At 38.3% G+C, this 12,121-nt stretch overlaps 1 protein-coding gene across 1 annotated transcript in view; it reads right to left on the reverse strand.

Moving 5' to 3' along the window:
* The window catches only part of COL6A5 (collagen type VI alpha 5 chain), a 149,301-nt gene that overhangs the window by 25,576 nt on the left and 111,604 nt on the right, over window positions 1-12,121 (reverse strand). Inside the window, 2 exon segments of the mRNA XM_004781727.3 lie at window positions 8,091-8,299; window positions 10,524-10,608. Of these exon segments, the coding sequence (XP_004781784.2) occupies window positions 8,091-8,299; window positions 10,524-10,608 (294 nt within the window).

Raw genomic sequence — 12,121 nt, forward strand, 5'->3', positions numbered from 1 at the left:
TGGCAGAGAAGGAAGGGCTGGCTTACTTTTTATTGTGGAGGAGTCTTGGAAGGTGGGAGGGATCTAGCTAGATTTCCAGGGAAGCGGCCTCAGAAATTAGTCTAACTTTGGCCAGTATTAAAGCCACAACACCATGTGTGCTCCAATAACTTTAGGGAGAAGTGGGGGTGGAAAGGGAGCTTAGACAGAAGGGAGAATCTACAGGACCTTGAGCCATTTGGACTGGGATTAAGTATTCTGTGAAGAAGCTATGCTGCTTTTCATGGCAGTTGTGGGAAACCTCAAGATATGTATGAGTTATCCAGTGATCTGATTTGGAATTTGTCCAGGGATCAAAATTAGTCATGTGTTCTTCATAGGCAAGCCACATGTATAACTGAGGCTAACTTACATATTTATTTCTATCCAATTGTACTGTAGATTAAAGTGACGTTGTTTTATAAGATTTCCCATGAGGTTGACAATGTTTTCTTTCCTGCTTTTCCACTGAGTATTTGATGAGACTTCAGGTCTTATGCTCAGCTCTGTGTATGTCTTCTCTCAGTTAACCTTCCACAGGACACCACAGGGCACCAAGAGGGTAGAATTACCATCATTCCCATTTTACAGATGAGCAAGCAGAAGCGTAGGGAAAGTAAATTACTTGGCCAAGAAATGGCAGCTTCTAAGTGGTAGAGGAAGGATTTGACCCCCACTCATGTAACTCCCTCAGAAGAACTGGTCCTCAGATATGAGGGTAGAGCACACACAAAGGATCATATTAACCACTTCACCAAATGCCCTGAGACCTGGTGTGAAAAATGAGGTTCTTGGTCAATTGCCATTCCTTCTGAGTGAAGCCACTAGAAGAAGTTTTCTTCCAAAATAGGCAACTATATGATTAAATAAAATATGCAATTTTTTCATCTCTAGGCATTATAGAACAGTGGTTATGACCAAAACCTTTGGTGTTTTGAGTCCTGTCTCTGCTGTTTGTTACCTCTATGACCCTCAATCCCTCCCTACTTCAGTTTCATTATGTAAAAAGCAGTAATAATACACTATAAACCTTATAAGGTTTTTTTGAGAATTAAAGCTTGCACAGTGCCTAACATACAAATATAATTTTTGGAGGGAGATAAATAAATAGAAAAGTCCCAGACATCTGAAAATCCTGCCCATGTTACTCTATTTCACAAATGAGAATTTCCATCAGAAAAAAATGCACAGCCAGCTAGAATTAACTGAAGATAACTTGCACACGCACATATGTACGCATGTTCTCAGAACTTAGAAGCTCATTCTGCTGTGTTTGTGAATGTTTAACTACAGGGGAGTTAGCAATAATTTATGTACCTCTCCATTTAATGATGCCATCCCAGGCCTGTCCTCCCTCCTGTCTGCTGAGGTCACTGGCCAGGCTCTAAGCTGAGGCAGCAAGGGAGGGAGGCACAAGAATTTTATGCCAAAGGGAAATACAGACACATTTAAAATTCCCTCCTTTTATTGTATGAGGTCCTCTTTCCCCCATTTGCCTAAACAAGTAGAAGTGACTCTTAAAATAGATTTCATCCTTTTCCACCAAAGACATAGAATAAATATTTTTCTTAGACTTTATAGGTGGCACTTAGTCTGAAAGACTCACTCTGCAGTCCACTTCATACTCTGAAATAAGTCTGCAGAAGGTACCAGCACACTGAGAAAAAGTGACACATGCCTTAGGGATTATTTAGACCCAGACTACCTGGATCTAACATTTTGGTCTTTATGGTGTTATTCTGTACTCTGGCTTCTGGATAAAATTATAAGCAGCTTATAAAGCCAAGTTATTCTGGCATTATAGCTTCTGGATGGATTTATAAACAGGATTTTTTTTAATGAAATTAAATTTTTGGAATAAAAATGCACTACTGAAATTATTTTAAACAATTCTTCCAAATTCTCAAATTTGGCAATTGGATTTATTTCCTCATCTGTAAATGCAGACAATGCCATCACCAGGAAACATGGCATACCTAGTTAAAAGTTAGTGGGTATGGGTTTGAGTCCTGACTCTGCCACTTAAAGTTAAGTACCTGAAGCTTTTAACCTTTGCATCAGTCTCCTCATTTGTAAAATATAAAATATAGGGGAGCCTGGGTGGCTCACTCGGTTGAGTGTCTGACTCTAGATATTGGCTTGGGTCATGATCTCAGGATTGTGAGATCAAGCCCCATGTTAGGCTCTACACTCAGGAAGAAGTCTACTTGAGATGCTTCTTCTCTATTGCACTTTGTCCTGCTCTCTGTTTACATGTGTACACTCTAAATAAATAAATAAAATCTTTAAAAAATACAAAATGTAATAACAATAATAATTAATGATAATAATGGACTTTTTGGTAAAGATTAAATAAAATCATGTGTATAAAGTGCTTAGCACTGTGCCTGGCACAGAGTTGTGCTAAGTAAGCAGTAGCTTCTATGGTTATGATTATTCCTCACACATTGTTCAATCATCCCTCAAGTGAGACAATGCATGCGATGCTTTGAGAATTGTACTGCAGTGAATAAATATAAAGCATTCCATTTGCACTTTTAATTAAACTGAATACTTTCTGGGACTCCTGGGTGGCTCAGTTGGTTAAGCGGCTGCCTTCGGCTCAGGTCATGATCCCAGCATCCTGGGACTGAGTCCCACATCAGGCTCCTTGCTCAGCAGGGAGCCTGCTTCTCCCTCAGCCTCTGCTTGCCACTCTGTCTGCAAACGGAGGCACTCTCTCTGACAAACAAAACAAAACAAACAAACAAACAAACAAAAAAACTGAATACTTTCTGACTTGTGTTATGCATTTTTTTCGTACACACAGAATATCCTCTGAGAGACCACAAACTCCTAGAACACAGGGCCTCTGTCTGAGTCTTAAAAGCAAAACAAAAAACAAAACAAAAACCAAAAAAAACACTCCTAAGCCCCCAAAGAGACTAGCTCAGGGCTGAACTCAGAACAGGAGCCAATACATATTTGCCACACGAAAGGACATTTGAATATTCATGGAAAATCTACCTAAAAGCCTACTGCTTTCATATAGTGAGCCCTCATTGCAGGCTGTCACTGTTACCTTCACCTCTACCACCCCCACTATTACCATCCCACCCTCACAATTCCACCACCACCAGCATCACCACCACGATCATCACCACCCCACTTACATACCCCGACCTCCATCTCCACCATTGGCAATACTGGTGCCACCAGCCTCTCTACTACCCTCCTCTACCACCACCATCAGCAACAGCAAACACCTTCACCACCACCGTCTTCACTACCACCACAACCAGCGCCAACACTGTCATCAGAATCCCCTCTACCACCACCACTATCACCCCATTACTACAAATATCCAAGTTTTATTCCATAAGAAAGGGGTCTGCCTTGAAAAAAATGTCACTAGTGTTCTAGAACATTGCTTTATTACTTGTAATAAAGTTTTGCCTGAGACATACAGAAATAACCAATGAGCATTTGAATTCAAATAGTCCACATACCCTGAACAACCAGTTCACGTTAGTTTTTTCCACATACAAAACCTTCATGGGAGATGACCAAAACTGTAATAATGAGACAATAAATTCTCAAGCAAAAGTAAATGCAATGAACAGGAAACTCAGTTTATTCCCCAGAGAACATCAAGATGGTTGAAATTTCCTAAAGAGTTTATGAAACATATCATGAAAATTCAGATATGACCACCATTTTATTACTACCCTCCTCTTTAGAATGTACATTGAAATAAAAGTAGGACATTTATTTGATGTTCCACAGGTGATTCAGAAGCCAATTCTGCTGCATTTAAGTCTAGCATGGACTTAAATTTAGCAGAAGTCAAGATAATATATTCAAGTTCAATACATGGCAGTAAAAATTAGAAACAAGTTAAGTGTTCAATGAGATAAATAAATTCATTCATTGAAAGTAATGTTATGAGATACAGAAAATCAGTATGAAGCTTGCAGCAATATGTAAAATGTATGACATAACATGATGTGAGAAGCAGGATATCCAATTGACTGATATGATGTAAATCTATGGGCTTATGGAAAAACCAAAGAATATATTCCACACTACAAATAGCCTTTGCTAAATCATTTGAGATTCTTTGTATGCAAATTTTATGTATGACAGTACTTCTATAATTTTTTAAAAATTAGCAGAATCTTGGGTCCCTGGGTGGCTCAGTCGGTTAAACGACTGCCTTCAGCTCAGGTCATGATCCTAGAGTCCTGGGATCAAGTTCCACATCAGCTTCCCAGCTCCATGGGAAGTCTGCTTCTCCCTCTGACCTCCCCTCTCATGTGCTCTCATTCTCTCTCTCTCTCTCAAATAAATAAATAAATAAGTAAAATCTTTACAAAAAAAATTAGCAGAATCTGGAGAGTATAAGGGAAAAACAGTGGACAGGGTGTAGGAATTGTGAGTCCCTATTCTGAATCTTCCTGAAAGAACTTGGGGGCATGAAGTTTCTTCTAAAAATGTGTTTTTTCCACTATTGACAGTATGACTGTATAGTGCTTTGGTGTGAGGGGAGGGTCCTGGGATTGTACGATATTTAGCAGCATCTGTGGCCTCTGTCAGTTAGATGCCAGTACTACCTCTCAGGTGTGACAACAAAAATCATCTCCAGACATTGCAATATGTCTACCAGGGTGCACAGAGTGAAATCACCCCCAGATGAATTTGTAAGAGAATCATTAAATATCTTTCCAGCTCTAATGCCCTGTGATCGAGTCAAAGTCAAAAGACATATTGGCTTTGAAAAAAAGGGAAAAATGTTACTTCTCATTTCTCAGTGAAATTCATTGAAAAGAACATTAGCTGATGTTATCCTATGGCCTGAAACCCCTTAAAGCTATGAGTGAGCCCCCCAAGCTGAGTGTTTGGTAATTAACATTTCATTACAAGTTATCCTGTCCTTTAATCTTGAAAGTCCACTAACTATAACTTTAATATTGGTTAACTTAGTATCTTTGATGAAAGTGCTATGCTTGCCACTGGCTCAGCAGTTACAACTTAATTAGAATTAAATCACCCATTTTTTATTACATAATTCCAAAGAACTATGTGTATTCCGCTGGTCGGTAATTAAGAAGAACTGAATTTTCCAAAGAATTTTTATACTGCACATGTTGTGGTCAAAATGCTTGACATTATCTCATATATTTAGATATTAAAAAGTATTGTAGTTGTTGTTTTATTTTTTTAGATGTTGGATGGAGGGAAGCATGACTGTTCTGTGGTTTTACATGAGTAAAAAATATATATATATATATATATAATGCAGTTCACCTGGAATCCTTTGAAAACAGGAATTCCAACTTTTGTCCTGTGGTGCTAGGGTCTCAATTACTTTCAGCTCCCTTGAGAATGCAGAGCTAATCTGGCATGCCAAAGTGGCGGGATAAGCAATGGTTCTTAAAACACAACCTATACTGGGCTCCTTGCTGGCTCAGTGGGTTAAGCCTCTGCCTTCAGCTCAGGTCATGATCTCAGGGTCATGGGATCGAGCCCCGCATCAGGCTCTCTGCTCAGCAAGGAGCCCGCTTCCTCCTCTCTCTCTCTCTCTCTCTGCCTGCCTCTCTGCCTACTTGTGATCTCTCTCTGTCAAATAAATAAATAAAATCTTTAGGGGAAAAAAAACCACAACCTGCTGAGCTCCAGCCCCAGAGATTCTGACTTGGTAGGTCTGGAAAAGGTGCTGAGAAGTTGCATTTCTTTTCTTTTTTTTTTTTTTTTTAAAGATTTTACTTATTTATTTGACAGAGAGAGATCACAAGTAGGCAGAGAGGCAGGCAGAGAGAGAGAGAGGGGGGAAGCAGGCTCCCTGCCGAGCAGAGAACCCAATGCAGGGCTTGATCCCAGGACTCTGAGATCATGACCTGAGCCGAAGGCAGTGGCTTAACCCACTGAGCCACCCAGGCGCCCCTGGAAACTATACATTTTTTAAATGGTTCAGATTCCTGACTTTCTCCCAAGACTCTCAGTTCAAGAGCAGAAAGATCAGCCCTCAGCCACGAGAATCACATTACAAATGAGTAACAAGAACACATGTGGGTGCTTATGCCAGTTATCAACCTTTTATTTGTGCAATTCATCTGGAACTAATCAAAGTTCATCTTTTAGCAACTGAATAAAATATCTGAACCATAATGTCCTCTCCATGAGGATGGCACATTATATAGAAAGTTCTCAGTAGGTTTTGGCAACTGGCTAAAGATGATAAAAGAAGGGACAGAAGGAATAACACTAAATCCTTAGACAACACTTTTTTAAAAAAGACTTATTTATTTGACAGAGAGAGATGCAGAGAGAGAGAGGGAACATAAGCAGGGTGAGTGGGAGAGGGAGAAGCAGACTCCCCACTGAGAAGGGAGCCCGACATGGTGCTTGATCCCAGGATCCTGAGATCATAACCCGAGCTGAAGACAGACACTTAACAACTGAGCCACCCGGGCGTCCTGGCCTAGACAACATTTATGATCTGAAATTCAGATTTATTTTAGAGGATAAAAAATATCTATTATCTTAGGTGTGAGACTCACACTGTTTGCAGGATACCACAACATGACTCAATCCTCCATGGAACTCCCAGCACACTTCAACCCACTACAGGAGAAATGAAGTGGGGCAGGGTAACTAATAATCTACATTTTTTCCTAGTAGAGCCATGTACAATGATTTCTTTGACCAAAATGAACCTTCCTTTTGCTATAAGTATCTTGATTCCCCAACATCTGGTAAATCAATGAAAAAAGTCCATTATTACAGAACAAGGGTTGCTAGAAATGGCAACAAAGATGAATTCCTTTTCTTTATTTTCTTCTTAAATATCCAGTTATATCTGCCTTTTCCTGAAAAGATTCACATTTCTGAGTTATTCGACTTTAGAGTGCTTACCTTTACCAAAGTGATCACAATTGATAATTCAGTATTTAACCTTGTCAAACCACATTTTTTTTTCTTTTTAAACCAAACCATTATACATTCCTGTACCATATCATTGAAATGAACACCCAAAATTAATTGTATCTGTTAAAAAGAAGAAATATCTTATTCTCTTCTTTAAGCTATGTCTATATGATAATAAAAATTGCTTAACTAAAAAAATACACACAGTTGAATGCCTTGATGCCAAGGTACTACAGACATTTTGTTTTACTGCACTACATCATTTTTTAAGCTCTATTTTTCAACTAATGGTTGACTTTTTTATTATTAATTCTAGCTTGGAAAAGGAAATTCAGTTGTCTTAAAGGTAAAATGAAAATATTTATATTTCATAAGTAGGAGGACAGGGTGGAGAAGTGAGTGTTGAACCCAAGGAAAAGAAAAGGTATTTATTCAAGGAAATTACTGAGAATGAATGTGATTCATTTTCAGGAATAACTGGTATAAATTAGCCCCTTTTCCTTTTAAACTTGCATTGTCTAACAACATATGTGCTACTTCTGACGTAATGCATTCAATGCTGGTATTCTGGTCTAATGAGCATTTTGGAAGCCTTTAACATGCATAGCTGGAAATGGTTGAAGTCTGTTTAGAATGTCCTGCCTTTCAATGAAAGCACAGACAAAAAGCATACATATCTGATTTGTTTTAAAGTATTAAATCCTGCCAGAAGTTATTCTTGCTTTGCCACCCAAATGTATAGAATAGACAGAGGGACAGTCTGTGCTCTATCATTTCCAAGTACCTCAAAAATACCATACCTTCTCATGCAATCACAGAGTCTGAGGTACTGGCCCAGCCAGCTTTTAAAGAGATTTTAATCCTTGCTTTGCTCTGATATTCTCTGTATTGTTTTCTTCTACGTCACACTAACCTTCTAGAGAAATCTTAAGCCTGGTGAGAACATCATGGACATTTCTTAGAGCTTATACCAATGGTCTTCACAGTGGTGCTCATTAACTTGTAAACCTTCATTTTCAACCATAGCAGCAGCTGTAGCTACCATCTTGAACTTGAAAAAAAAAATCACCTTAGAGAACAGCCTTCATTTACTGGGTTCTCTGCTAGTATTAAAAGACAAGGACCCCGTTATTTAAAAATTCCATCATAACTTTTTGTTTCCTTACCAGAAGTTAAACTTGCAATTTCTTGAGAATTGTGACCTTTCTTGTGTGTGATCTTTAATTCTTGTGGCATAAGCATATGACTTGGTATGTAGACCAAAGAGTCACTTCCAATGTCCTCCAACACAAAGGAAGAGTCTTTTCCAGCACTTAATTCCTGGCCAATGAAGCTGTTCTCTCCTGAAGAAATATCATGTGGCTCAGGAGTAAATCTAGCAGATAAAAACAGAATGTTTAGATGAATTTTGGTTGCCTTGGGGAATGCAATTAAAGTATCTCAACAATTTGATATAGTTACTTAGTCATTTCTTAGAAGAAAACAAGTGGTAAACATTTAAATTCATTTCAATAAAATTATTCATTAAGATGTTATTATTAAAAAGAATAAACTGATAAATAAACTATTCTTACTTGTCCTTCCTTTCCCCCATCTGCTCACAGCCTAATATCTATTAGTTTGGAATAATATGAGTCTAATTTGCCATAGTTTTAGATAAATGACAAGAAAGTTGATCACAGGCTATTTGGAACAACCATACAATTTCTCAGATTGAGGTCACTCTCCACAGAAAATAGAGAAAATAGAAATCGAGATCTGTTCTGAGAAGAATAAGACTATACAAAACTTATCTCATTGACATCAGGTCTCTTAAAATGGTGTCTACATTTATATTCTTGGAGTTTATGAATTCTCTTGTAATTTGAGAATGTGTTTTTATTTAGATGATGATAGAAAACATATTCAATATGAAGTTGATTCTTATTTTTATTCTATTTATGCACCTTGATGTAATTTCAGGGTCCACGTTCACATTTGTATTTGATACTAGTGTTTGGTACCCGGAAGTATTACTTTGACTATTGCAAGTTAATGAGGAAAGATAAAAAGGTCAGACATAACACATGAATAACACACTCACACAAGTTAAAGCCAAATGATATGATGACCGACGATATGATATATGTGGGTCATCATATATCATATTGAACAACACTTCTGCAACAGCACAGGTGAAGACAGCAGTGAAGAATTAAGGTTTCACGCAACAGAGTAGGTAAGCTGAAAGCAGGTGTACTTCTACCATACGCCTCATATTTTACATTTTTTTTTTTACCAATATATACCACATTTTTCCAGTTTTCAGGAGATCTATTTTGGTAAAGCAGAATCATCCATTATATTAAATTACTATTTTAAATTTGTGTCTTACTGATTTTGCTTGGATTTGACGTACATTTTTTCTAGTCTGATAGTTGCACAAGAACTACAAACATAGTATTCACAGCCAGATTTATATTTGTACATGTCTGAATAACATTATAATATTTTGTCTGCAGTTCCATAAGAATTTAAATGAATTTATGACTTTAAATGAATTTATGACTTATTCAATGCTGGGAAATATTGCTTCACACGACATCAGTGTCATGTTGTTCTTCAGGTGTTGGCTGCTGGACACTTCCTTGCTAAACTACTAAGTGAATGAAATCTGAAATTACAGGAATATATACTTGCATGAATTCTGAGCACACTTCATCTTGCCATTGTGCTTCTGGATGTGTATAAGAGACCTTATCTGTTCCAAGAAGCTCTTTGCTTAACTGCAATCTAAGAAGAAGAAGTAACTGTGGGCTTAAATCTGGGCTTTCTCAAGGCTGCTGTTGGGGATCCAAGCTTGGGGAAATACAGAGAAGCAGACAGAAACCAAATGGGCCACTCGCTCTGTTTGAAGTTCAAGATTTGTTCAGATTAATTATTCATATTGTTAGTTAGGATACAATTTTAAGAAAAAAATGCTTATATGTGAAATTACATGGTGGGGTCTTTCATGCCATCTTTTGGAGGGATGAAACAATGAATTTTATGTATCTCCAGACTTCAGTGAGACAGGCTTTGAGACAAACTATAATAATCGCCTCCCCAGAAGTATAAGAAGGTACAAGAAAATAAAGATTTTGTAAGTAAAAATGGGCTTCAAAGGGGCCATGGATGATAGTAAGCTTTCACTGGAAGGAACAGGGTTCCAAGTGGTGTGACCCAAAACCCAGGAAGGAGAAGCCACCATTTACACAAAGCAGACAAGAGTCCAGTATGGCTAGAACTCGGGGCTAATGCTGGGGAAACAGGGGAAGGGAGGTTGCGGTGGCTAAGGCTATATTGTGGGTCCTATTCTGGAGTAGATTTCAGTGAGGGACTTTCTCAGGAAACCATGAACCGAAAGGCAGAACTGTAATACAGCTCATGAGGATGTTACAGAAACATCAATCCAGAAAACATCCTTGCTGTGTGGCTTCTGCTACAGAAAATGGAAAATATGGGAAGACTTTACTTCAGAGACCTTATTAGCTTCCTCAACCTAATAACCTGCCATCAACAGTTATACACCCATCAGTCAATTAACAGTTGCTTGTAAATGGAAGAGATTTCTAACTCACAGGTGATCACTATTTTGATAAGCTTCTTCTGAGATGAGTCTGCAGGCATTCTCAAGCTCTGGTGGGGGGTACTCATTGAATCCTCCTATGGAGAGAGCAGAGTTAGAATTAGGTTTTTTTTTTTTTTTAAAGATTTTTATTTGTTTATTTGACAGACAAAGATCACAAGTAGGCAGAGAGGCAGGCAGAGAGAGAGAGAGGAGGAAGCAGGCTCCCCCCTGAGCAGGGAGCCCAACGTGGGGCTCGATCCCAGGACCCTGAGATCATGGCCTGAGCTGAAGGCAGAGGCTTTAACCCACTGAGCCACCCAGGTGCCCCCTAGAATTAGGTTTTTAAATCAGAAATTATGTTTTGTAAAGAAAAAGAATCCCAAAAGGAATCTTCTTGAAGCAATCACTGTCACGAAAATATTTCAGCCAAACTTGGCTGGGATGGAAACAGAAAATAGTAGCAGCTAGAAACAGCATTCAAAACTTGATTTTAGAGGGTTTTACAGCCAAAGAATTACAAGGCCATGGAAAACAAACCTCCTCAAATTGTTCATTTAAAGGTTAATTGTGATGCAGAAACACATGATTTCCACATACTCAGGCTAATAGGATTTAAGGGAAATGTTATTCTGAATCCACCAAGCTCTTCACTAGGATTTATGCTAATGAATCAAACCTAGAAAGGGTAGCATTTTATTACATGCTGCTATTTCTGTGCTGCTGTACCCATTAACACCAATTTCCTAGGAGGAAAATAATCAAAGAAAAGGTTTCAGTTTACTAGCCTAAATAATATGCCCTCTTATTCCCTTCCCACTGTCATTCTGTATTAAAAGTATATCCTTATATTTCTTCATTCAGGAGAATAGTTTTTAGTTAAAGAAGGCTTTTGGCCACAGAATGATTCCAAGAAAATAGCTCAGAGAATGCTTATGGTTTTATAACAGTTGTACTTCTTTAGTTCTAAGATGAGCATTTCTTCCCCCATTTCTTGGAAATGAGACAAAGGCTTCTAATCAGTTGCATCTGTCAGTTGTCGTTAGTGAGGCGGGAACTGTCATACGGCAGGTGTCGCTCGTGCACGAGGAAGCAGTAAACATGCAGGCACCAAAAATCGTAGAATAAGGGTCAGTAGTTTAGGAACATTTCCAGGAAGTATCAGTGAACCAAGCGGTTATGGGCAGGCACTGACCTGGTTGTATTCACCAACATTGTTCAGGTGGCAATCAAAAGCAAGCTAGCCCTAATCACTGCAAAGCTTAACTTGAAAGCCCAGTAAGAACATCTCTGAATTGTTTTATAGTCTTTCAAACATGCTATGTCGCCATCAATCCTGATGACATAAAGGACAATACTGCATTGAACAGGATAGATCTCAGTGAGTTGGAGTCAATAAATAGCTCCCAGGAGTCCAGTTTTGAATGTGAAGAAGTTTTAGGAATGCCCCCACCAGTCAATTCCAAACATATTCCCTGTTCACGCATGCACAAGAGGGACATCTGCCTGTCTGTCTAAAAGGACTCTTTCAATTACTCTAAAATACAAAACTCTAATAGGGAAGCTGGTATCAACATTTAATTGGAAGTACTTTTTCTTTCTTTTTACATA

This window comes from Mustela putorius, unplaced genomic scaffold (genome assembly GCF_011764305.1).
Source record: "Mustela putorius furo isolate JIRA1106 unplaced genomic scaffold, ASM1176430v1.1 tig00003834_pilon_pilon_pilon, whole genome shotgun sequence".
NCBI classification, from domain to species: Eukaryota; Metazoa; Chordata; class Mammalia; order Carnivora; family Mustelidae; genus Mustela; species Mustela putorius.